Here is a 26,701-nt window from a genome sequence, read left to right as displayed (position 1 = left end):
TGTCTGTAGCGCAACTGGTTGGTAGGGCTCTAGTAATGGCATAGCGAGTTGTACAGTCAGCAGCGACGGCAGTCCACCTATTTCCGTCATTTGATATTGAGAATGGTCTGACAAGATCAGTGCCAATGCGAGAAAAAGGGTTGGTTGGTATGTCCAAAGGCTGCAGCACACCAGCAGGATGCACAGTGGGTCTTTTCCGGCGTTGACACGACTCGCATGCAGCAACATAGTGCTGAACGGAGTGGTTGAGCCGGGGCCAGAAAAACCCTCGCCGAATTCGATCATAGGTTCTAGTTGTGCCAGGGTTTCCAGCAGTGGGAATGTCGTGCAGTTGCTGGAGTACAATCTGTCGAAGATGCGACTGAATGACGGTTAGGAGCTCGGGCTCGTAGGGGTGCATGTTGCGGTGCTACAGTATCAAAGTTCGACTTTAGCATATGCTAATATGTGTAATAGCTGCTCAACCGCCATCTCAATATACGGCATTCAATCAACTTTGGACAGTTTTTGCATACTACGAGGCCAATGTGGTGGCTCGCAGCTGCGGCATCTCTGGTTGCTAGCAGTCATATTCACTAGTTGCTGTATTGTTTGTTCATCATTTCAAGTTACTTTCTCTGTTCTCTCTTGGCTGTTTTGTAGCAAAAGAAAAAAACCCAGGAGGACAGTACAAAGCATGAAGACTTGTCCAGTGTTGTGAAAAAAGAATTGCCCAGTGACACAAGTGAAGAAGAAGGCGAAATAAGGTCTTCTGAATCATCCAGTGAGGAAGGAATGACACCAGTGCGTCGTAGTAGTTCAGGTTAGTGTCTTGGATTTGTTAGGACGCCTGTTTTTCATTGTCTGTCCTCTCAAGGGGAGTAATTCAGCATTGATGAAGCGTCTGCCATTCGGGATGAAAGGGAAGTAGGAATATTAGGAAGTTCTTAAGTAACATCCCTCTTCTAGGTTTTAAGCTAATAACATGAAATAAAATGAAAAACTGTCAGTAAATCTGACAGTCAAATATAGTCCCGCTTTCACAGGACCCTGCTTGCAGCAAGAACTTTGTTAATCAAAGTGGATTTATGGCTAGGAAAATAATTTTATATGTTCCAATAATGTTGTTGTCGTGAGCATTTCATGAATAGAGTATATTTCTGTAGCACTTCAGGCAACCATGCCACTTGAAAAGCATGGCTTATTTGGAAGCACCTATAAAGCTTAATTATGCGTGCACTCACTTGAGCTAGAGACATGTAGTCAAATTGGTTCCACTGCAGTATGAATATGTGAAGTCACTTTTTTTAATGTTGCAGCAGTATATATTTCAAGCAAGAAGCAAGTAATGGTAATACTGGAACTCAGTGTATTGTTTGATCACAGACATTCTACATGTGTTGGCATAAGAGGATACCATCTAACTCACTCTTATGAGCATAACTATGCAGTGACTCTGCTTTGTCACTTCTTGCCTGAAAATGCATGTTGGCAGAAATTAAGTACTATGTTATAAAGCAAAGTAGTATGGGAAGAAAGAAAATGTTGCACATATAAATATTCTGACTTATTATTATTCACATTGCAATTGAAAGCAGTATTCAATTGAAGCATTGTACGTCTTAACCCTACAGCGCTTGCATAGCTTAGCTGCCATGCCCCGTAAATTGCCTTGCCCTGCAGGGTTCTCAGAGCCACATTTGCCTCGTAATGCTGATTAGCTGCTCCTTGGTGAGGGGTGCTTGTTGTGCCTCATCAAGCTGGGACAGAAAGGAATGAAAGTGTGCAAAAACAGCGACCTGCATAAAAATATTGCTGTGCCAATTGCCAGTATTTGTGACTGGTTCTTATTCTTGACATACAGTTTGCACATGTTCAAATCATTGTAACGTGCTGTTGTGCTCATGGTGGCATGAAGAGAAGACGCCCAACTTGATACTGACAATGTCATGGGCTGACACAGTGGCATGGTGAGGCACATAGTTCACCTGCTCCCCTTGGGTTTCTTTCATGGAAGATGGTTAAAGTGTCTAAAAGAAAAAATGCTTGTTACAAATAGTCATACCCATAGAATAACTTGGGCATAAAACTTGTCTAGGCGGTGTTAGATATGGAGCTGTTTCCTGCGATTACTTAGAGTTCCCCAAATCACTTCGAAACGCAGCACAGCTAATTGAGGAATGCAGAAGCAGGAAAGCACATTCCAGAGGAGCGCCCAGGCAAACAAGTTGAAGGCCACAAGACAAGTGCAAACGAGTTTGCGGCGCCCAGGTCGTGCGCCGCCGGGATTAGAAGGGGGCATCGGACAATGAAGCCCAATCATCCCTCTTCGCCTTTGAAGAAGGCGCTTGCTACCGCTGCGGAGCCGAGCCACCGGGAGCAGGTGGGCGCTTGTACAATGGAGCATGAGCGCCCCCCCTCCTTCTCCACCCTAGAAGAAGTGGATTGCCACTCTGCGAGGCAAGACCGCAGTACCGGGAACAAGTGATCAAGAGTGGAGGACCAGGCGCTGACTGTCTTCGCCGGGTATGACGCCATCGCACGGGCGCCTGCCATTGGCGGAAAGTGGCGTCATCGGAGCGGACTCTCCTATTGGTCGAACATGACGTGACTTCCAGTGCTCGAAGGGTTTATAAGAAGCCTTCCAAAGAGACCTGAGCATTCTGGAACAGTCCCTGATTCCCTGATTCACCTCTCTCGAACGTCTTGCCGCGTGCCGCAGCGTCCGAGTTGCTGCCGGCCCGTAATGTCTATACGACTGTTAATTGACGCTCACCTCTCTGTATATAATGTAAAATAAATACTCCCAAGTTTTGGTTTTCATCCCGAAGTCCGTCCCCCAACCCCTACATCTGGTTTGCAATGGTGAGATCGCCTCCGAATGCATCAGCTGGTGGCAGCGCTACGGAACAACCTTCGTCGAGAGAGATCCTAAGGAACCGGGAAGAGCGAAGAAGAGTGAGCCTTCGTCGAAAGAGGTCCGAAGAAACTGGGAGTAGCAAAGAAGAAGCGAGCCTTCGACCCAGGGAGTCCGGAGGAACCGGTAACAGCGGACAAATGAACCGGATGGCAGGGTGCTGCAACCGTAAGTGAGCGCGTGGTTTTTTTCCTTATGATTCGCCAGACTCAAAGGTTGTGTGTTCAATTTTGATAGTTCTGGGAATCGGGAATTTGTTGCATTGTGTGTTTGCACAAATTTATTAAGGAAAACAGTTTTAACCACCTGTCGGGGCAGCTGCCATAGATCTTAGAAGGTTGATGAGGTTAGACTTGTTGTTGGTGTGCGACGATTTGGGAGTTGAGGCGGACGAACGGATGAAAACGCCAGCTATCATAAAGGCGATTGAAGATAGTGGCAATGATGATAAAAGCATTGAGCTTGCTTGGGAAGTGATACAGGAGCCACGGGAGCATGAGCGTCGTGTACGTTTGCGAGAGCGTCGTGAACTTAGGAGTAAGCGTAGGCGTGAAGAATGCGAGAATGAACGGAAGCATGAGCTTCAAGAACTTACTCTTAGGTGTGAGCTTCACGAACGTGAGAATCAACGTAAGCTTGAGCGTGAGCAAAAGTATGAGAGAGAGAAGGCAGCACTGATCAAAGAGATACAGCATTGTGATCAGTTATTGGCACAGAGACAACGGCTGCTTGAGAATTCTGTAGGTAGGACAGAGCGAAAGAATGAGGAAGCATCTAGCAGATTTTCGCCAGAAGCCGACGAGAAGAGTAGTGCCTGTGAGATTGGCTGCCGATTCATAAGTGAAGGGGAAAGGCTAGCCGCTAACGATGCCTTAGTGGCAACAGAGGCGGTTAAAGGCCGCAAGGAGAGCGACGAGGTGCTGTGCCAACAGATGACTGTAGAGACAGCTAGGCCAGCTGCGAACAAATTGGCACAGTTACCGCGTGTGTGCGTCGCTGGTAATGTTAGCGAGGTTGCTAGCGAAGAAAAGGGTACTGTTGACGCGACAGACGCGAGCACCCATGTCAGGTCAGATCTGCGTGCAGAAGTGAAGTGCGAACTAAGCGATGCAATTGAGAGTAGTTCTCGGGATGGCGAGCTCCGTAGTTCACGAGAGAACAACTGCATTGTTCAGGGATCGGTGCGGCTCTCCGCCAGTCTAGATAGCCTAGATAGGGATGATTCCGTTGTTAATCATTCGGACTGTGCGCGTGAGACAGCGATCGATACCGACGGGCTGTGTGCCGATGCACAGCGTGAGCTGGGCAATGTAGCAGAGGGCAGTTCGCAAGAGTGCGAGTTGTCTAACTCGAGTAAAGCCTGCTGCATTGTGCCAGAGTTGGTTGAGCTGTCCGCCAGTCGAGGCAGAGCGAGTGTTGATTTAAGTGAGAATCACTCAGACTGTGCGGGTAAGAGACCGATCCGGGCCGACGAAATGTGTACCGGCCAGCACGAGGCACGAGAAGGCGACATGAAGGCGAGTGCAAAGAGAAAGCGCCGTAAAAAGAAGCGCGGTAAAGACCGAAAGTCGGTAACTAATGTAACGCCGCCAAAGATGGCGAGAAACCCAAATGGGCAGGGCGCGAGGAAAAAGATGCGGTCGTCTCGGACGATGTTGACGCATCGAAAACGTTCAAGCCACCGGTCAAAGGGGGACCGCGAAGAATGTTCTGCACGGACGCGGACAAAGGGCACGAGGCAGTTAAACTCCTCGTCGTTCCGTAGTTCTTTTCACAGCTCAGCGTGCAGTTCGAAGAAACGCAAGGTGGCAGGACGAGACCAGGTGGGGAGTAGCGACGCGGTCAATCGAGTTCGTGTTGAAAGCGGGGCGCGGGGACGCAAATTGGCAGGAGACCGTAACGTCTTGGGGGAGCTGATAGTTAGTCAGCTCTTTTGTTGTTCCCCGGCAGCCAGAGTAGCTTTCAGACCACGCCCACCGCAGGTTCGACTCAGAGTATGAATCAGTCGTAAGCAATCGGTAACGGGAAGCCAAGAGAGCTTCCGTAGAAGTGAAATATTATTTTGTTTTATTTTTGAGCATCGGAAAGTTTTCGCGATTTGAGACTAGGATTTCTTTCAAGGTGTAAGGTTTGAGCTTTGTTTATGTTTTGGTTTGAGAAAGCTCCGAGATTTGAAAGACGCGTTTGTGTAAACATGTAGTCTCGCGAGATGCTCATTAATAAGATGGTTTTTTTTTGTGTGTGTGTGAGTAACCTAAAGGTCAAGGTTATCGGTGAGACGCCTATCGTAACGCGCGTGTGTGTTATTTAACCTTCTTTCTTTTTAAGTGGTTTTTGAATTTTCTAAGGTTAAGCGCGTAGATTTTCAGTAAGTGCCTGATTTGCACGGAGAAGCGTTTTTAGTTCCATTAGCGCGTGTCCTGTGTGGACGGAAGGAAGCAGATTTATGACTGGGTTGCTCGTGTGTGTTGAGGGCAGCTGTATTCTGACTTCTTTAATAAGTATGCGTGGAACGAGTTATTAAAAGACGCATTAGTTTAAGGGTTCTGCGGAGTGTGTAAGTCCCGCAAGATTAATTGTTCGTTTATGTCACGTGTACTGTAGGACTTTCAGGGAAGAAACGTGAGTAAGCATGAATGCAAAGTTTGCCTACAACGCAAGTACGCGTTCTGTTTAGTGACCACAAGACTAGTGCGCTTGTGATTACGTACTTGTGAGGTTGACCAGATTGTTCAGTGGCACCAATACGTGCGATAAGTACGCCACTGCGGTAGGGTTGGAAACATGCTGTTCGTGTAGTTAGGCCACTTAAGTTATGTTCGGCTGTTTTCATTTGTTGTTTGCATCATCAACGACCCTTTTGTTTTGCAACAACAATAGTACTCTGGTCTTGTCGGCAATAGAGTAGAAATGGATAGCTGTTTGGAAGGGTGGTTGGAACTGTTTGGTCAAAATTGGGGAAATAAAAGATCAGGGTTCATTTTGACTCAGTAATAGCCTGGCGAGTCAGGGGTGAAGAGCCTGCACTTACACGTGGGGCAGCGCTGTGTTGTTTGGTTTGTTTGACGTTTGTTTTCCAGGGCCTAGGATCCCGAAGTTCGTCAAACGAGGCTCGAAACCAATACCCTGCAGGTTCTTTCAGCGTTCCTCATGGCCAGCGAATTGAGTTCACCGGCCATTCAGAACAACCGGGGCGAGGACGAGCTGTTAGATATGGAGCTGTTTCCTGCGATTACTTCGAGTTCCCCAAACCACTTCGAAACGCAGCACAGCTAATTGAGGAATGCAGAAGCAGGAAAGCACATTCCAGAGGAGCGCCCAGGCAAACAAGTTGAAGGCCACAAGACAAGTGCAAACGAGTTTGCGGCGCCCAGGTCGTGCGCCGCCGGGATTAGAAGGGGGCATCGGACAATGAAGCCCAATCATCCCTCTTCGCCTTTGAAGAAGGCGCTTGCTACCGCTGCGGAGCCGAGCCACCGGGAGCAGGTGGGCGCTTGTACAATGGAGCATGAGCGCCCCCCCTCCTTCTCCACCCTAGAAGAAGTGGATTGCCACTCTGCGAGGCAAGACCGCAGTACCGGGAACAAGTGATCAAGAGTGGAGGACCAGGCGCTGACTGTCTTCGCTGGGTATGACGCCATTGCACGGGCGCCTGCCATTGGCGGAAAGTGGCGTCATCGGAGCGGACTCTCCTATTGGTCGAACATGACGTGACTTCCAGTGCTCGAAGGGTTTATAAGAAGCCTTCCAGAGAGACCTGAGCATTCTGGAACAGTCCCTGATTCCCTGATTCACCTCTCTCGAACGTCTTGCCGCGGGCCGCAGCGTCCGAGTTGCTGCCGGCCCGTAATGTCTATACGACTGTTAATTGAGGCTCACCTCTCTGTATATAATGTAAAATAAATACTCCCAAGTTTTGTCTTTATCCCGGAGTCCGTCCCTCCAACCCCTACAGCGGCTCAATGAGTATGATGTTCTGCATCTCAGCACAAGGTCACGGCTTCCATTTGCAGCCATGGTGGCTACATTTCGAGGGGGGGCGGAATGCGAAAATACTTGTGCATGGTGGTGTGGGCTATTTAATTTAGTCCGGAGCATCAAAATTAATCCGGGGTCCTCCATATAGTGTAAGGGCTAAAACCCATCAATCAAACGCATAAGAAAATTTAGTGGGATGTGGGTGTTTCACATTGTGGCCCACCAACTTGGCATTGCACATGGCTCTGACATGCACATTCAGCATGGAAGAAAATAAGCATGTTTCTATTTTCTATTGAAGTTCTGGCTATGTTGAATTGCTGCCTTGCTCTTCAGTATTTATATGGTGATACTGTAGACAGCAACATGACGTTTTTAGCTACTGGCTGAGCGTAATGACTATCAGGCAAGGGCCTGTAGTTGTAACGTTGGTTTAGCATTTTACATTTCTACTGCTTTCTGCTGTTAGGTTTCAAAGTGTGGGAAAAAAGGAAAACAAAAGGGGAGGGAGTATTTCTGGTTGGAATTGTTAGAAGGTATCACATGGTAACGTATAATATAGTGCTGAGGGCAAATTCAGCACTGCCTTATGCTTCCCTATCACTCAGTGGGCAACATTTTGTTCAGAAGGAAGCTGGCTAAGCCGGGGTATGCCAAAGATGTTCACACTGACTGCTATATGAACATCAAATCATCTTGCTACTTGCAAGTTCCTCTTTGGTGCCATTGAGTAAACAAATAGCATTTTGTGCCTTGCTGTAATGCTATGCTATTTGCATTGCTTGTACTTTTTAGAATCTGAAGATGAACCAGAAGTTGATGCCAGAGTAATGAAAGACAAACCGTCTAGGAGAAAAGGCACATCTCCCAAGCCTGAGAGTAAGGATACACTTAAGGTAGGTAGTGCTGCTTTATTTATAAATTGTAATTGAACCTGCATTTAAAATCAATCTGTTACATGATGTAGGGTAATATTTTGAGTCGTATGCATTGTGTTGTTTCTTCGAAACATGCGACAGTTGTAATACCTCATTTATACATCTCATTTTCTGTACTGAAGCAGTTTGTCCTTTTACTTACGTTCTCCTGCATCTGTGTTTGAAGAATTGATGAAACCAATAAAAGAGGCACTTATGAATGCACTCACAAGACAAGCAAAACAGAGTAGTACTGTAGTTACCAATAAAGGTGCTGTACTCTCAGTTCCGTTGCTTTACTCACTGCAGTGTGTGCTAAAGTGTTTTGTTCGGTATATAGAATGTTTGTTATGGAATATAGCATGCCAATTTTTCCTGCAGTGTAGGATTCGGATACTGAAATCATTGAGAGATTGAAGCGTTTCTTGGTCTGATACGAGGGGGTTAAACAAAAAGTGTTTTGATTGCATTGAAATCTGATAAAGCCCCTTATTTCGTTTTTGCAGTCCCCAATTCCCCCCTTGTATTATGTTCAGATTTCTATGAAAAGCAGGACATATATGGCGTTAAAAAGAAATAAGTGATAATTAATGCTGTTGTATATGGTTGCAGAATATTCGAGACAATGTCTAATTAAATGTGATGCCCTTGGTTTCATAGCTGGTCTAGGGCTGTGTGATTACTGTGACAAAGTCAGTGAGAAAAAAAATTGTGGTCTCTGACCTTTTCACAACTACTGCTAAACTTCAATTATGCTTGCATGATTGGCATCTGCCAAGCCTAAAGAAAGCATTTGGTTTGCATATTATGTAATGAAGCAGACGCGCCTCTTGTTTCCGGTAGCAGCTCGGAGACGACGACGACGCCCCGTGCTGTGATTAGCAAGAGAGCTCGGGCTGTTCGCTGGTGCTAGGCTGCTGTTTATCTGCTGTTCCTCACCTTTAAACATCATTACATTTGGTGGAGATTGCTGGAATCCCTCAAGTCACTCACCCTGGAGCTCCGCAATTGTACGTTGCCCACCGTCACCATGACTGATGCGACCTACGCACCGATTGTACCCACGGTTGCCCCTGTCACTTGCGCCAGTGTTCTCCATCAGCGTGACCCGGCCATCTTTTGCAAGACCAGAGAACATGACGTCGAAGAGTGGCTGTCCTCCTATGAACGTGTAAGCGCTCACAATAAGTGGGACAACCAATCTAAACTGATATTTTTTATTTATTTATTTACATATTTTACCTTGCTGTCGTCGCAAATTTATGGTTTAAGAATCACGAATCTGACATTTTGAGTTGGTCCGCATTCAAGACACATTTTGCCAAAATGTTCAGCTGCCCTGCTGTCCGCAAGCTATGCGCCAAACAGCGTCTATGCCAGTGAGCACAGCCACTGGGTGAGACTTTCCCCAGCTATATTAAGGATGTCTTGGATCTCTGTGGCCGTGTTAATCCAACGATGGCAGAGGACGAGTAGATTAAGCGTATTCTGAAGGGTATTGAGGACGACGCATTTCAAATTCTGCTGGCCAAGACTCCAACCAGCCTCGCCGTATTCTTCAACCTGCGTCAGAGTTTCGACGAATTGCACCGCCAACATAACATCGCCAGCCAAAACGTCCCACTGGCTGACTCGGTCTCGGCCATTGCAGATGCCGCTGGCCATACTGATCCTTCTGCTCTCTTTCTTCGGCTGAAGGATTTATTCGCGAGGATGTGGCCTGCCAGCTGTCGCTGTTCCCTCATAGCCAGGAGCCTGCCCCAACACTGCCTCCAGCCGTACAACGAGCCATCCGTGGCCAAATATCTGACGCACTTACCCCCATTCGCCCACCAGCTCCTGTGACGGCACCGCTATCCTATGTTGAATACCCGCTGCTATTAGCACCTCTGAAGGCACCGCTTTCTTATGCCAACTACCTGTCGCGAAGTCACACCTTCGCCGCTCAACTATGCTGCCACTGTTGCAGGGCCACCCCCAGCGTCATATTCCATCCCACCACCAATGCACCGGGTTCCGCCTGCTTCCGTTCCATGGCAGTCACCCCAGCTTCTTCGTTGAGCTGACACGTGGCGCACGCCAGACAATAGGCCTATTTGCTTCGCCTGTGGCATTGCTGGTCACATAGCGCTTTTGTCGTCGTAACATGCCCTCGCACTGTGATGCCTTCGACCAGTTTCCTTACGTGCCACAACATGCCGCCGAGATTGGCCGCCATGATGCCGCTGACTCGCCGCTGAGACCCTTCGATCACGACTGCCGTTCTGACAGTCGCCGTTCTCCATCTCCACGTCGGCTGTCGCTGTCACCTATGCGTTGTCGGCCACCTACTGCCAAGGGAAACTGACTGGTGCAGTTCCAGAGGCAAGAACTGCAAGCTCATCGAACTTTCTAAGGCCTCACTTTTCACCACAGAATGTCATTGACGTCCATATCGAGCGAGCATCCGCTCAAGCGCTTATTGATACTGGGGCCGCAGTTTCTGTCGTCCATGAAAACCTTTGTTGCAAGCTGAAAAAATTCACGACCTCTCCATCTGGCATGGCACTCTGCACTGCTAGCGCGCAAAGCATTCATACTACAGCTGTATGCACTGCCCATGTAGTCTACCAAGACATTTTGTGCATCATCAACTTTTTTGTGTTGCCCTCCTGTTCTTATGATCGCATCCTCGGGTGGGACTTCCTGACACGTCATAGTGCCATCATTGATTGCTCTCGCGTGCAAGTGGCCCTTTGCCGCTATGTGACTCGCCCTCTGTCGACGCCGACCTCATTGTTCACAAAGTCTTTGATGATGATACTGATCTAATGCCGGAGACGTCGGTGCTTGTGACCTTGTCGTGCCAGACTCAACTGTGGCGTTTATGTTATCTGACATGCTTGCTTACTGCAAGGACTTATTTCTCCCGTTCGCCGCCCTCACTGTTAGGTCTCAATCCATTTTGATACCCATCTGTAATCCGCACCGGTATCCAGTGACCATACTGCGTGGTGAGGCCTTAGGATTTGTGCAAGCTGTCACGTGTATTGAAGACCTTGACGTTCACGATGGCGCCACCCATTTACATCTGGATGCCATAACTTCCGTCTCAACACCAACGCCTTAAGCAGTTTTTGACAACGCCACGGCCGCAGACCTTTCGCCGTCTCATCGCACTCAACTTCTTACTCTACTGAACAAGTTAATTTCTTCGTTCGACTGCAATGAACCATCCTTGGGTTGCATAACAAGTGTCTCTCATACTATCGACACTGGTTCCCATGCCCCCTTGTGACAGCGAGCCTATCGCGTTTCCGCAGAAGAGCACAGAGTTATCACGGAATGCGTTGTGTAACAGCACAAAAACAAGGGACAGAGAAGGAACACACAAGACAGGTGCGGAACTTCAACTAAGATCCGGGAAATCCCACATTTATACATGTATCATAATCACACTTGCTAATCATCAGGCAACCATCACTCAACGTTGGCATGCACGCCTGAGTGCCACAAATTTGCATGTAAGTATTTGAACTTTTTATCGTTCAATGACACTGAAGAGCTGCTTACGCAGCTGCCAGATTGCATTTTTATACAGTAAGCTTCGTAGATTTCTCGGCTCAGTTGTGATGCAAACATCTTCAAGACTTTAGTGTCGTGGAACCTAGGTGTGCAATTACGACAGTGGCGACAATGGTCAGCCAGTTTGCCACCCCCCGTCAATCCTTCTACTCCTGCGCGGTGCTCCTGCAGCTCTTCCCACCCCGACCGAATGCGACATTTAGATGTTCATTCTTCGCAACTTTGTCCTTTGCCACGGTGCTCCTCGAGAACTACTCAGCGATAGGAGTCATGTCTTCTTGTCAGAAGCGATACACTCCCTCCTTCGCAAGTGTCAGATCATTCACTGGAAGTCGACCGCATTCTCACGGAGTGACGGTCTCATGGAGCGGTTCAACCGAACACTGGGTGGCATGCTGAGGATGTACGTCTCGTCCGACCATACCAATTGGGACACCGTACTCCCGTTCATTACTTTTGCTTATAACACCGCGACACAAGCGACCACCGGGGTTTTCACCTTTTTTTCTCTTGTATGGGCGTGAGCCTTCGTGTCCTCTGGATGCTATCCTGCCCTACCGACCTTACGCTTCCGAGTGCACAACTATTTCCGAAGTCGCCCGATACGCTGAAGATTGCCGCCAGCTGGCTCATTCGTTTACCAGCAAGGATCAGGGGCGTCAGAAGACAAGACGCAAAAGTCATCAGGCCACGCCCACCTTCCCTGCTGGTTCCCTTGTGTGGCTATGGATACCACCTCATATGCCTGGTCTTTCTTCTAAACTACTTGCCCGGTACCACAGTCTGTACCAGATCATGGACGCCTCCTCCCCTGTGAACTATATCATTGAGACCATCGCCGGACCTTCGTTGTCGAGGTCGGGAGACAGTGCATGTTAGCTGGCTGAAGCCTTATTTCGACCCCCTCATCTTCTCTGCTCCCTGAGTCGCCAGGATGGCTCCGTTTCACACCTGGGGCCAATGTAATGAAGCAGAGGCGCCTTGTGTTTCCAATAGCAGCTCAGAGATGCCGCCGCCGACCCGTGCTGTGATTAGCAAGAGAGCTCGGGCTGTTCGCTGCTGCAGGCTGCTGTTTATCTGCTGCTCCTCACCTTTAATTAAACATAATTACAATGAGAAAAATAACTCGTGTTGTGGTTCTTTATTGTGCCTGACTATTGAAACTTGGGAATGAGCAGTTGGTGCTCATTTTTGGAATGATTTATTGAACATATTTCACCAACTTAGTGCTTTCTCCGCAACAGCTGGATATTGAAGAGGCTTACAAGCAGCTGACGGACCAGTTGAATCCTCTGCGAGATGTCATAGCCTGCAGGAACAGCTACTTTGAACTCGTCGTGAAGACTATGGTAAGATATATATTTTGTGCCCATTCTTCTTTTCATACAGTTACGTTCTGTAGCATAAAGCTGTGCTAAATGGAGAATTTTGTTATTGTTAGGTTACTGCGAAACTGATATGTCGTTGTCAGTAATGCAAGTAGTATGTTGTGCTGGCACAAATACTGGTTTGCAGCAGTATGTGCAAGTTCTATCCCCTGTCAGAGTTGTCGGACGATCCCACCGCTGTCAATCAGATGTAGGAGTCATCGGACAATCTCGCCTCTGCCACCATTTGAAGGAGTTGAAGGTCGTAGAGAGGAACTCGGTGAACAGCATTTATGTACATTATTTACATCTTAGACAAGACATACATCGACAGTCTAGCGTGACTCCCATATAAAGCCCGCAAGACTAACATACAGCAAACAGCTTACGAGCGCACAGCTCACGAGTGCATTTCTAGCATGACAACGAGCACGCAGCTCACTAGTACATTTCTAGCACGACAACGAGCACTCAGTTCACTAGTACATCTCGAGCACGACAACGAGCACCCTCTAGCAGCCGACAATCGCTGCTTATAAGCTCTCTGCTCGACGTCATAGTTTGACGTCATTCAAGAAGACCCGCCCTTTTGGAGGAGGATGAGGGCTGTCGATTTGGAGGAGGATGAGGACTCACATACACGTGCCGCACACACACGCAGGTGTAATGGTCCGGAGCCGACGTCAGAGGGGCTTCGTAGAACTCTGAGCCGTTCCGGGTAGCACATTGTTGAAGCGGTATGAGCCTTGGAATAGAAGATGAAGAAGCGCAGGAGTCTGGGTTCAGGAGAAGAGAAGAAGGAAGTGAGAATAAAAATGTAGACAAGATGGACGCCAGTTCCACAGCAATGCTTTACGTTTACTGTGTCCTTTAAGTAGGAACGCTACATTATTTTGGCGCAGCCGACAGCGAACTCCAACATGTGGGTGAGATTTTTCCTTGAGGAGACCTCCGCGGACAAGATCATCTTTTCGAGATACCAAGCTGAAGATGAACCAGCGGTGGAACTACCTCGCGAACTCAACTCGGCAGAACTCATGAACCTGGTTTTAGAGAAGGCTTCCATGGACCCTGATGAACTACGTCGGAAGGGTGCTGTGAACGTGAACTTGCCTCTGGTGATCTTCGACGAATTAGTTCTTCAACCGATGCGTCGGAAGGACTCTGGATCACAGTCGTCGACGGAAGAGGTGAGCCTCGTTTTGAAAGCACTTCGGCTACAACAAGAACAGATTTCGCAACAAAACCAGCTGGTGACATCGCTTATAAGCTCTTTAAACGCTGAGAAGCCAGTGACTAAATTTGTAGAACCTGATGCATTCGACGGCATGTCATCAAGTCCAGAAGGTTGGCTTGAATTCTATGAATATGCCGCTGGAAAGAACAACTGGCACTCTATTGAGGACAAGATTACTAACATGCGTAGTTACTTAAGCGGTGTTGCACGGAAGTGGTATGATTTGCACATTATTGAAGAGGCTGGCAACTCTTGGAATCAGTGGAAAGAAAAATTCTTGACGACATTCCGAAGCAACCCAGTGCAAAGGTGGGACGCCGCGCTTAATTTCAAATTCAAGCAAGGCTCCCTCGTAGAGTATTTCTTTGACAAATGCCGCCTTTTAAAGCTGGCCGAGCCTATGCTTCCTCCGTCTGCCGTAGTAGCACTAATAATGCACGGACTGCACGCGCAAGTCCTGAAGCAAGTGCAACTACGGTCACCTAAAACTATGGACGGGCTCCTGGAGTGCCTTCACGACATATCATTTACTTCAGAAGAAAATATAAACGCTAGCTCAAGCGGTCACTTCACACGGTCCGGCACGGATTGGTCAAGCCGTAATCAGCGAGAACTGCGCCGCCTTGCAGGCGGCACAGAGAGCTTGGGTTGGCGCGCTCCCAGAGGTCGGGTGCATAACATCGACAGCGACCCTGTTCCCCTACTTTCGGACGCTGAAGAGGCTCCGACGACAAAAAACTGATAAACAAGGGTGATCAGTCCGACCCGATGACCACAACTGAGACTGTTTATTTAACTTGCTCTAGCCTACTTCACATCCCTGTGAAAGTGGGAAACAGACACATGATGGCTTTGGTTGACAGCGGTGCTTCTGTGTCTATAATAAATGCCAAGCTGGTAGATGCAAGTCACCTGCATAGTGGAAGAGTACTACGGGTGCAAGGCTACGATGGAAAAGTGACAATGCATAATCAGTGGGCCTCAGTAAACATCGAGTTCCAAGGTCATGAAATAGCGAGTGAAGTACTGGTGATTGAGGGGGTGACGTATGACTTTCTGCTATCCAGACCAGATATAAAGAAACTAAAAATCAACGTATACTGGGACGATGCGGTTTTAGTGGAAGGACTATCAAGGCAAGAGACACAGCCGGATAGAAAGGATAACCTGCGAGTTGTCAATTGCGCGGAGGATATTGCAACGACCTATCCTGAACTAGTATGCATAGGAAGCTATCCACCGGCGATGACGTCACACAAGGTGCCTTTCGAACTCACCGACAAGACCGTCATCCGAAAATCACCTTACAACATGTCAAGAGAGCGCAAGATATGGTTGAAGAAGGAATTGCAGGAGATGCTAGACGCCAATATAATCCGGCCTTCGGTGTCACCCTTCGCCTCTCCCATAACTATTGCGCCGAAAGAAGATGGAACTTTCAGACTGTGCACAGATTACAGGGTTCTCAACCGACAGACAGAACTTATACCATTTCCCATGCCGAAGATAGACACGATTATAGATGAGACAGGTGGTTGCCGATGTTTTTCACGTATTGACTTGTGCAAAGGTTTCTGGCAGATCCCGCTAACCGAAGAAACAAAAATGTACACTGCTTTTATCACGCCCTTCGACCTGTACGAGTATAACCGGCTTCCTTTCGGCTGGAAAAACTCACCAGCATGGTTCCAGAAGATTATGAACGAAGTCCTGAAGCCTTTCCTAGGTGTCTTTTGTAACGTGTACATAGACGATATTATCGTCTTCTCCAAAACAGAGACGGAGCATCAGGCACACCTGTCCCAGGTATTAAATGCCTTGAGCTTGGCACACCTCAAGGTTAATTTTAAGAAAAGTGCGTTCTTTCAAAGAAAAGTGGTGTTTCTTGGAAGAGTCTTTGATGGGACTACCAAAAGCACGAAACAAGAGTCCGTCGAGAGGATATCCCAACTGGTAAAACCATATGACGTACACTCATTGCGTGTATTTTTGGGATTAGCAGGACATTTCAGGCCCTTCATAAAAGACTTTGCCATCAAAACAAGATGCCTCACGCGCCTAACACAGAAAGAAGTTCCATTTGAGTGGAATGAGGAATGTGAGAGAGTCTACCGTGATCTAGTGCACAGAATATCTGCTGACCCTATTCTACGCATACCAGATTTCACTTTACCCTTTGAACTGAATACCGACGCCTCACACTATGGGACAGGTGCAGTCTTGTACCAGAAATGTCCAGAAGCATCCGGCCGAGAAAAGCGACACGTAGTAGGTTACTACAGCTACACCCTCAAGCCACCGGAAGTCAACTACACCACTACTGAAAAGGAAGCTCTTGCAGTCCTCAAAGCAATTCAGTACTTCCGTACGTACCTAGAAGGTGCGAAGTTTACTTTGTTCACCGATCACCAAGCCCTCACTCATCTCTTGAATATGACCCAACCTAAGGGACGTATCGCCAGATGGGTGAACTATTTGCAGCAGTTCGATTTCACCATCTCCCACAGACCTGGACCCCTTTTGACTGATGCAGATGCATTGTCTAGACTGATGATACAGGCCAACAACGAACAATCGGCAGAAATCAGTGAAATTAAATTGTGGGAAGGCACTGAACAATTGATTTTTAGGGAAGGTCGCTATCAAGTCCCGCCAACGCTGGTTTCCAGGGTGCTTTATTTGTACCACGATAGCCCAGAATCTGGAGGACACGACGGATTTTGGCGCACCTACAACAAGCTAGTCAAGAGATTTACGTGGCCTCACATGAAAGACGACGTCAATCGATACGTTCGTTCATGCCACATTTGTCAAATTAACAAAGTGAAATATAAGCAGCCTACGGACGCCATGATAATACCTTGCCACTCAAACGTGCCTTTTGAAGTTATACACCTGGATTTCGCCGAGCTAAATAAGAAACGAGAAGGAGTCCGAAAAACGCAAGCTTTTCTTCTGGCCATAGATGAATGCACCAGGATGGTCGCGGCACGGGCAGGAAAAGAAGATGCGAATAGTGTCATCGCCCTTCTCGAACGGGATATGTTTAGGACAACCAAGACAATTGTATGTGACAACGGTCCAGCGTTCAAGAGCGAAAAGCTAGCAAGATGGGCTCGAGACCATAATATATCAATCCAGTTCTGTGCGCCATACCATCCCGCAGCGAATGGGCTTGCAGAGCGTGCTATACGAGATGTTAAACAATACATCAGGATGTATGATAGTTTCCCTGGTGGTTGGAAATGCTCTTTAGAAGCAGCTGTAAGACATCACAATCGCTCCTACACCAGTGGCTTGGGATGCAGCCCGCAATTCGCTTCTTCAGGAGAAACCCCTATTCTTCAGGCGGACCGTGAACTTGGGCTGTTAGAAAATCTCCAGATCGTCGAGGAAAGGAAACAGAAATCGCAGAAGGAGAGGTACCGTAAACGAATGAAAAAAAATTTTGACAAGAGACATTGCTCAGATATTCCAGACATTCAAGTCACCGACCTCATTCTAGTTAGGAAAGGAGTAAGAGAATCCAATGCCAAATTTTATGGTCCTTACTCTGTGACAAAGACGGCCACTCAGAAAGGAATATTGAAGACTGTGTGGTACATTGGCGAACGTGGCTCAGTTGAATGTGCTTCGATTGGAAACGTTTTCAAGTATTACCCCAGGAGGGGTTAGCAAAAGAAACCTGGAAGGGTGAAGCGGTATGAGCCTTGGAATAGAAGATGAAGAAGCGCAGGAGTCTGGGTTCAGGAGAAGAGAAGAAGGAAGTGAGAATAAAAATGTAGACAAGATGGACGCCAGTTCCACAGCAATGCTTTACGTTTACTGTGTCCTTTAAGTAGGAACGCTACAATTGTCTTGCGTCTCGAAAAGCTCATGAGGAGGTTCCGCCAATTACCTCCCCTTGAGAACTCCCCTGAGCTGACCCCGTGCCACGTGGCTGCCGGTTATCCGCAGTTCTCTGAAGTGTGCCCCGTCCGGTTGTATTGGAACACATGCAGCGGGCCGATCCTAACACCCCACAATCGCTACAGTGTTTCAGTAGTCCTATAAGCTGCAAAGATCCATGAAAAATTTCTAGCAACTAAAGAAAATGCAGCAGATCTACCGAGTTAGAATCTCAGGGTGTCTACCAATCGAGAAAACTGGGAAGGCTCAGGAATTTTGAATAGTCTGGAAATACTCAGGGAAAACTCTGGGAATTTGTGCTTCTATCGGAAAATGAGCTGCAATTTTATTGAAAGGGAATGAAAGTCGCGCTAATGCTGGCTCAAGTAACAGAGAGGAATCGTAACAAATTGTCTTTGATGCCCTGTTGTCGGCTGGAAGAGTTGCCAGTGTACAGTGAATGACCAATTTTCTGGACGCCCGATTTTTAGGACATGCCCGATAATTTGGTCGGCTCCGCGGCACCACCACGTACCCTATAGAGTCAGTGTATAAAAACGCATGAAATTTTGGACGCAAGAACCCTTTGCCATCCGATTTTCTGGACTTTTTGCCGTGACTGCCATTCTAAAACGGCATTTATGAAAGCCACAACCCCCGCCATTTTTCTTATCTGGCCGCCTCGAACCGGCGCTCTTGCACGCAGATCTGCTGGCAGCCGTAACCACCACCGCAACAACACTAGGCCTAGTTACTTTGATGTTCGCTACCATTAGCAATTCACCGCTGTTAGAAATGGCGCCGACTTGGCCTTTGTAATCCTCGCCAATGGGTTTGAAGCTCGGAAAGCACAATGTATTGTAGTATGCCAGTTCTTGAAAGTAAGCTTAGTCTCAATACAGTAATGTTAAGCAGTGAAGCAAGTACAAAGTATTGCGGTGAAGCTTAACAAATGTAGGGGGCAGTTTTCAAGGCACCCAGTGTGTATTGCTTAATTATACACACATGCAACCGCCATTTCCTGTCACAGTACGAGCACCGATATGTCTAAAAGTGTACTGGCCGGCCTTCAGAGCTTTTTCAGACGTGCCTGTGGCGATTTGAGCCCATAAGGGCAGTAAAAGATGTGCATTCATTTTTTCGGACGTTTTCACGGCCTCTAGGAAGTAAAAAAAATCTGATGTTGACTGTACAACTGACCTAGAGGATGCTTCAAATGGTCCGAGGGGCGAACGCACAGCAAAAGGAAGGTGAGAACAGAAAGGACCGACGCATTGAGGAATGGACGGGAAAGGAAGCGTGCTGAGGCATCTTTGAAAGAGCTTGAGCTCAAAAAACTACCATATTTACTCGATTCTAAAGCGCCCTCGATTGTAATGCACACCCGTTTTCCATGACAGAAAAAAAAAGAGGAAAGAAAAACGCACCTGCCCTTGATTTTATAACGCACCTGTTTGCCGCGACCTAAAAAAAGAAAACTAATTTACAGTACTGCGCACCTCATTCTTTCATACAGGAATACAGCCTTCTCTCATTTGAAAAAATGAAGATTTACTCCCAGTACACTAAAGTTGTGATAATTAAAAAAAGTTGCAGTTTCGACCGTAAGGCGAAGCATCTACAGGGTGTCTACCAACCGGGGAAACCGGGAAAACCGGGAATTCTCAGGGATTTTTAGTAGTCTGGAAAAACTCAGGGAAAACTCAGGGAATTTGTGCCTCTATCAGGGAAAATTAGCTGTAATTTTATTGAAAGGGTTGAAAGTCGCGGTAATGCTGGCTCGCGTAACAGAGAGGAATCGTAACGAATCATCTTTGACGTCTTGCCGTCGGCTGGAGGAGTTGTCAGTGTACAGTCAATGACCAACTTTCCGGATTCCTGATAATTTGGACGGCTTCGCGGCACCACCACGTACCCCATAGAGTCAATGTATCAAAACGTCGGAAATTTCTGATGCCAGAACTCTTCGCCGTCCGATTTTCCGGACGTTTTGCCGTGACCGCAGGTCCGAAACGGCATTAATCGAAGCTACCACCGCTGCCATTTTGATTACCTCGCCGCCTCGAATCGGCGCTATCGCACGCAGATCCGCTAGCAGCCGTAGCCACCACTGCGGCAACGCTACGCCTAGCTGCTTCGACGTTCGCTATTAAGCTTCTTTCCGTTCGGTACCGTGTTCATTTCTCCGCTGTCAGCAATAATTTTGGCTTCGAAGCTCGGAAAGCACGACGCATTCCATAATGCTGGTTTCTGAAAGTTAGTTTTGCCTCAGTACAATCGTATGACGCGGTGAAGCATTAGCAAAAGTATTGCGGTGAAGCTTAACAAGCGTAGGAAGGGGCAGTTGTCACGGGACACAGTAGGTATTCCTTAATTTTACACGCGTGCACCCGCCCTCTACTGTCACATTAGGAGCACCCCTATGCCTAATAAGTGTACTGACAAGGATTCAAAGCTTTTCCAGACGTGCCTGTGTCGATTTGAGCCCTTAAGAGCAGTAAAAGACGCATTTTTTTCGGACTGCCTGATTTTTCGGAAGATTTTGCGGCCCCTAGGGGGTCCGAAAAATTGGATGTTTTACTGTAAACTGACCCCGAGTATGCTTCAAATGGTCTGTAAGGCGAACGCGCGATAAAAGGAGCACGAGAACAGGAAGGACCGATGCATTGAGGAATGAAGTATGCGAGCGCTTCTTTGAAGGAGCCTGAGCTAAAAAACTCTTGGCTGATGCCGAGGTGCAGGTGTCCCTCATACAGACAAAAATAAACTCTTTAAAGCAGTGAAACACAACACTGAGGCTTCGTGCGCTGGCTGAGAGTATATGTCAGGACAGTTAAGGTTGACTTACGAGCTGTTGAGAGAAACTCTCAATTGTGACAAAATTCGGGCCTCATACCAATGAGCTTGCAATAAATTAGTATAAATAGCTCAGACTCGAAAATATTTGCTTCTGTATGCATCTCTTTTTTATTTGTATTTGAGAATGGCTGACTTGATTTGCAATTTCTTTCGAAGACATTTTATTGGCTGTGCATTTTACTAACCTCTCCCTTCTATTCTTTTTTTTGAATAACATAAACACTACTCCTTAGTATTCAAATTGGATTAAGTTGGTTCTTTTAAAAAAAATTTCATATGCTTACTAAAGAGTGACAGCATCAGGCGATATGGTTGCAGCCCGTCTTGACATAAAACATAGTTCTGCATCATTCCGGGAATTTCGCAAAAGCACTCAGGGAAAACCTGGAAAACCCAGGGAATTTGTAAATGTCAACTTGGTAGACACCCTGATCTATTACGATAGCAAATTAGTAGACAGCTATACGAAAAGTAAGGATAGCAGTTTTATCAGCCATATAAACTTTTAAACATTCGCTTACTAACTAAATTAACAAGCATAGTGTCACACACGCACAAGCAAGCATGAACACATCTCGCGTGATGACCACGGAAACACTTTATCAAAACACTGGAGTGGGGAAGTGCAGCGGCAGGAGCGAGCAAATTGACCTATGTGCAGACTCTTGCTTCAATGCGGACTAAGCGATGAGAACACAGTATGATGCGCCTCGATGCGTAGATTCTTGTCTTCATCGCAAATCGCTTCCAGTATAGGGCCACACTGTACAAAGCAGCCACCGGAGTAGAAAGCTTCTCCTGTTTGCGCCAGTCTCTCAAGCAAGTTTCGGGATCTCCGAACGCCCATGATGGGGTCCATTTTCCATCCATCTCTGCACACATTATCACTTTCCTTTGGATTGCAGCATCGTTATGAACTTGGCATGTCTTTCCAGTCGGCACTTCCATGCTTAGAGCAAATGCGGAAAACAGGAAGACCGGCAAGACGGACAGTGCACTAACTTAAGTGCGTGTACTACAGCACATGGAGAAAGTTACGCCAGCTAAGCTCGAAGCGTGTGCGAGGCAGCCATTTTGAAATACCGATGGCAGTATGATAACGCATATTTAGGGTCGTACTCGATTCTAACGCGCAGGCTATTTTTGGACCCGTTTTATCAGAAAAAAAAGTCCGCATTAGGTTCAAGTAAATGTGGTAAGTGTTAGCTGACGTCAAGGGGCTGGTGTCCCTCATTCAAACCAAAATAAACTCTTTAAAGCAGTGAAATACAACACTGAGGGGTTGTGCATGGGCTGAAAGTATGTCAGGACAGTTGGGTTGACCTTCCAGCTGCTGAGAGAGAATCTCACTTGTTCAGGCCTCATGCCAATGGGCTTGCTATCAGTTGATAGAAATAGCTCATATTCGAAAATATTTGATTCGGTATGCATCTCTTTTTATTCGTGTTCGTATTTGAAAATGTTTGACTCAATTTGTGATGGGCTTTACCATTTTTTTCACAGATATTTTATTTGGTGTACATTTTACTAACCTCTCTCTTCTATATTCTTTTTGAATAAACGCTACTGCTTGCTATTCAAACTAGATTATGTCATTTTTTATTTTTTAACGTGCTTACTCTAGAGTGACAGCATCGGACGACATGGTCTCAGCCCGTCTTGACATAAAACAAAGTTCTGCGTCACTCAGGGAATTTCGCAAAGGCACTCAGGGAAAATCTGGGAAGATCAGGGAATTCGGAAATGTCAACTAGGTAGACACCCTGAATCTACATACAGTGAAGCTTTCTTTGTGTGAGTGCTAAAAAGTCGAAACACAAGTTTGTGTTTATTGAATGTCCGCACCAAGTGACATGGAAGGCTTTTATTATTCAGGCATTGTAGGCAGGCTAATGCATTGCGGCCACAGATACGCCAAGGCAAGCTTTTTGTTTCCTGCACAGCCAGCACTTCGGATGAGCAGAGGCGAGTGCCATCTGGTGTTGGTGCAAGGAACCCAGCGGCATGCATACTCTGCTGTGATTGGTTGGCCTATTCGGCAAGAGAACATCCAGGCCGCAGCGCCCATGATCATGAAACATGGCGAGGTCCACAACAAAAAGCTTCACTTAAAAAAAAAAACATTGTAAACATGCGTAAATTAATCTATAATTTTGCAGTCGAAGTGCTCCAGATGTCATTCAATGTGTGATAGTGCAGAGGTGCTTTCTGAGAAGAGAGCAAAGCTGTGCCTAGTGCTTTAACCCATTATCAGATCACACCAAGCACATCAGTAGCAGTCAGTGCTAGGTTCTTTTTCTTTGTTTGCAACACCATATATATAGTGACATCTGGTACACTCTAGCAGAGACTCTCAAGGCTCTGACAAAAAGTGTAGTGACTTTTGACTATAATGTTTTGTTTGCTTGTTTCTTTGAGGTAACTGTGACTTTTGTTATTCTGTGTTGAAACCTTACTTTATTTGTGCTCTTTATTTCAAAAAGTGAACATTTGGCAGTTCACGCTTCATTCTCGTGTGTCCTTTAGTCACCTTGTTAGTGTGAAATACCTTGTACCTAAACATGGCTGTACAGTGACCAGCTGTTTCATGCTTTTTATGAGTGTAAGTGTCCTTCTCTTCTGTTTGTTCTGCACAGACTCGTATGGAGGACTGGCGTGCTGGTGCATTGGGCTCTGACTACTTCCTACAGAAGTTGCATGATGCTCGTGCTGCTGCTGCTGAACTTCACCAACTGGTCCAGGCTGCCGAGAAAACACAGAGCGATGAACCTTGCCAAGAACCGTTACCGCATGGCTGGCAGAGGCACTGGGACAGGTACGGTGTCTCTTGCCTCTCTTGACCTTGCTTACTGCTGTCAGCAGCAGAGGTTATGGTGTCATTTATGCTGTTACAAATGAGAGCTGGTGTATAAAGGGTCGATAAAAGAATGGGACAAGGAATGGGTTGGTGAAGAGGGTAGTTATGTCTTACTTGTCACATAGAGGGAGAGAAATGTGCTGTCACGACTGTATTACACTTGTTTGTTTTTTTCTCCTTCCTTTTTTGTGGTGCTGCGCTTTGCAGCCTGAGCAGGAGCCTTCATGAAGCCTGGTCTTCTTGGCTTGGGCGGGAAGGCTGGCTTGGGAGGTGGTGCCTCACTGCTGCCACTGCTGCTGCTGTGTTTCGTTTCTTTTTTTCCTCACGAGCTCAAGAAGCCCTCCTCCTCGATTTTTTTCTGGGAGAAGGCTCCTTCCATGCTCCCACAAACTCCTCTCCCTGCAGTACACTTACGAATGACCCACATCCTCTTGCCCTGTTTCCTACACCACCTCGGTCACATGCCACCCTTGCTCTTTTCCCTCACCGTCTCCTGCATCTTTTGATCTGACATTTCACTCGTCACCCGCTGTCATTGTGGTAAATTGCAACCAGTGAGCGACAAGTTGCTGGGCTTTCTGGAGTTCCTGCTGGACTCGTCATGGCCAAACTTGGACGACATAGGTAAGGACACACTTCACATTTTAACCTTCTTTGAGAGTGCTGCTTCTTGAACAAGATCGTAATTCATACTGCGCAGGGATTCACAAGAAAGCAGTGTAAATAAAGTACAGTCGGAAACAAAAATTTTTGAACTGCAGCCACAGAAGAAAGCACTCAATTTCGCCATGATTCATGCATGCAACTTCGAACTGAGGAGCGCCAGTTATACTGAATTTGTGCACTCAAAAATCATACTGCATCGCTCAGTCCCTGGTTATGCATGCTGAATTTGACGAAATTCTGATGTTTTTGCATCATGCATAGTTTACATGCTTCTGTTCCTGACTGTGCATTTGCTTTTATGTGTGTTTTCACAAGTTATTTACTCACAATCTGCGCCTTCTGCAGCATCTCTGCACAGCTAAACCTTGCTGTGATGTCATTCACATGTTGTGGGCAGTACAGTAGAACCTTGTTCATACGCTTTGGGAAGAAAAACGAGAAAAACGTACGATTCGAAGTATCTAAAAAGATTGACAGATTCAGCTGCTGTTCACATTTACCCAATGTGAAGCGCACGCGCGGATCGTTGCGGCATGAGATGCCAATGCATGTCGAGCTGGTGGTGCTCTGGCAGCCCGAGACGCATTTGGTTGTTTTCCTATTGCATAGTGTTTTAAGAGGGCAATGAGAAACTGAAACGAAATTGAGCTGGTGGGCGATGCCGGATGCCGCCGAAGTGAGACGCGATGCCTACATCTCGCCGCCTGCACCAGGTAACGGCGGCGTGTTTGGATTATCGCCTACTAAAAGCGTACCTTATGCTACGCACCACGCACCGTAAAACATGTGAAGATGCTTATTGCAATAGATTTGGCAACGATAGCTGTTAATGCTCTGTGCGACGACCCAGGCAGAGATTTGCTGGTACCCAAATGAGAAACTGTGCGCGCCGTCGTTTTCATGTGAGACGGGCGGCTACATACTGTTCTCTATCGCGTGTGCTTCACGCCTTTTCTTGTTCACATATGATCTAGTGACCGGAAAACGTATACAATCGCAGCCTGCAGCAGGGAACGGCGGCGTGTTTAGGTTATCGCCTATTAAAGCGTGTACTACGCTTCAGATGGCACCATGCACTCTGAAACAGAGGCAAAGATGCTTATTGCAATAGGATTGGCGGTGATAGCTGGGAATGCCGCATGCGACGACCCCAGAGGATGTTTGCTAGTACCGAAATGAGAAATTGAGTGCATGCCAGCGTTTTCACATGAGACGGGCTGGCAAGTATTGCGGTGAAGCTGCCACAGTGGGCAGCTATATACTGTTCTCGATTGCACGCGTCTCACGCATTTTCTTTTTTATGTCGGGTATAGCAACCGGGATGTGTATCATACGATCGCAGTTTGGTGACATACTGAATGTTGGTTCCAAAAAATCGTGTTTTCCGTGACCATATGAACCGGTAAAAATGTGCATAACTCTATTGGTCCATTTTTCGTGTTCTCGTTTGCAAGCATTGGCACCGGGAAAACGTTCGTAACGGCAACGTATCAATTAAGTGTTCCACTATATTTATCTCGGTGTTGTGGAGCAGAAAATGCTGAGGAATAGAAACTCCACTGTGGCACCAGCAAGTTACAAAAAGCTCCTAAATCATTTCAAAATATTGGCCAAGGCAAAAGATTTTCATGCCACCATGTCAACTGCCATTGGCACCATGTGTTTTTTACACTCTCATTTCAAAAGTTTTTCCCACTAGCTCTGCTTATCCTAAAGCCTTGAATTACCAGGAAAGGCTGCTACAATTGGGTAAGCCTTAGCTACAGACGTAGCGCAGGTGTTTTCAAATAGATGGGGGGGAAAAGAAAGAGGGTAATGTTGCAGTTGGCAACAGTTTTTTGTAAATGTTGATCTGTGTCTTCTTGTATGAGCAGTAGGCAAGGCTGGCACATAATGAAGGATAGGCAGGACAGAGCTTATATAGATGGTACACATGCTGGTAATGCAAAATAGGTGCTGTCTACTGCCAAATACTATTCTTTGGTGCCCATTCAGTTTTCTTAAATTAAGCCATGTGCAAACTTGAAGCTCAAAGTACAAATTTGGCTATTCCTTACACTTTCTAGTGCTAAAAAGCCTTGCATTCTTAATCTGTTACTTGTTAGATAGCTGCCAAGTTGTTGTGTTGCCTATACAGTGTGTTGATTTTGTGCAATCAGTGTGAATATCTTCTGCACAAAATAGCTTTTGACTATACGCACCTTAGGGCTTGTGTTTTGGAGGCAATAACCTAATGCCTTAGTGAAGAGTTGTCACTTTCAATCAGTGCTGTAAGGAAATCAGCAAAGAAAAATAGTGCTGATTCATACCTACAGCACTTTGTCAGGTTACAGCACACTGCATTTGACCTTGGCACATTGCAAGTGAGCTCAACTGTGCAGCGTATTCTGAACAGGTTGACGTGCCTTGGCTGATCCCACGTTGCTGTTGTGTGCTCTGTCCAGCCTGCAAGAGAGTAAGTGGCAGGCATGC

General features: G+C 46.8%; 1 protein-coding gene across 4 annotated transcripts in view; it reads left to right on the top strand.

Moving 5' to 3' along the window:
* LOC139057435 (uncharacterized) overlaps positions 1–26,701 on the top strand; it is a 69,111-nt gene that overhangs the window by 19,674 nt on the left and 22,736 nt on the right. For 2 of the 4 annotated variants that reach the window (XR_011512793.1, XR_011512792.1), the window contains exons 9-14: positions 643–802; positions 7,670–7,770; positions 12,600–12,704; positions 23,343–23,521; positions 23,771–24,187; positions 26,625–26,684. Coding sequence is in view for 2 of the 4 variants with exons in the window: in XM_070535704.1 (XP_070391805.1) it covers positions 643–802; positions 7,670–7,770; positions 12,600–12,704; positions 23,343–23,521 (545 nt within the window). In the remaining 2 variants the exon portion in view is untranslated. The remainder of the gene's footprint in view (positions 1–642; positions 803–7,669; positions 7,771–12,599; positions 12,705–23,342; positions 23,522–23,770; positions 24,188–26,624; positions 26,685–26,701) is intronic. The other 2 variants (XM_070535704.1, XM_070535705.1) reach the window with 1 other exon arrangement.

The sequence above is a fragment of the Dermacentor albipictus genome, chromosome 3 (assembly GCF_038994185.2).
Source record: "Dermacentor albipictus isolate Rhodes 1998 colony chromosome 3, USDA_Dalb.pri_finalv2, whole genome shotgun sequence".
NCBI lineage: Eukaryota > Metazoa > Arthropoda > Arachnida > Ixodida > Ixodidae > Dermacentor > Dermacentor albipictus.
This window is presented reverse-complemented; position numbering and strand designations above follow the sequence as displayed.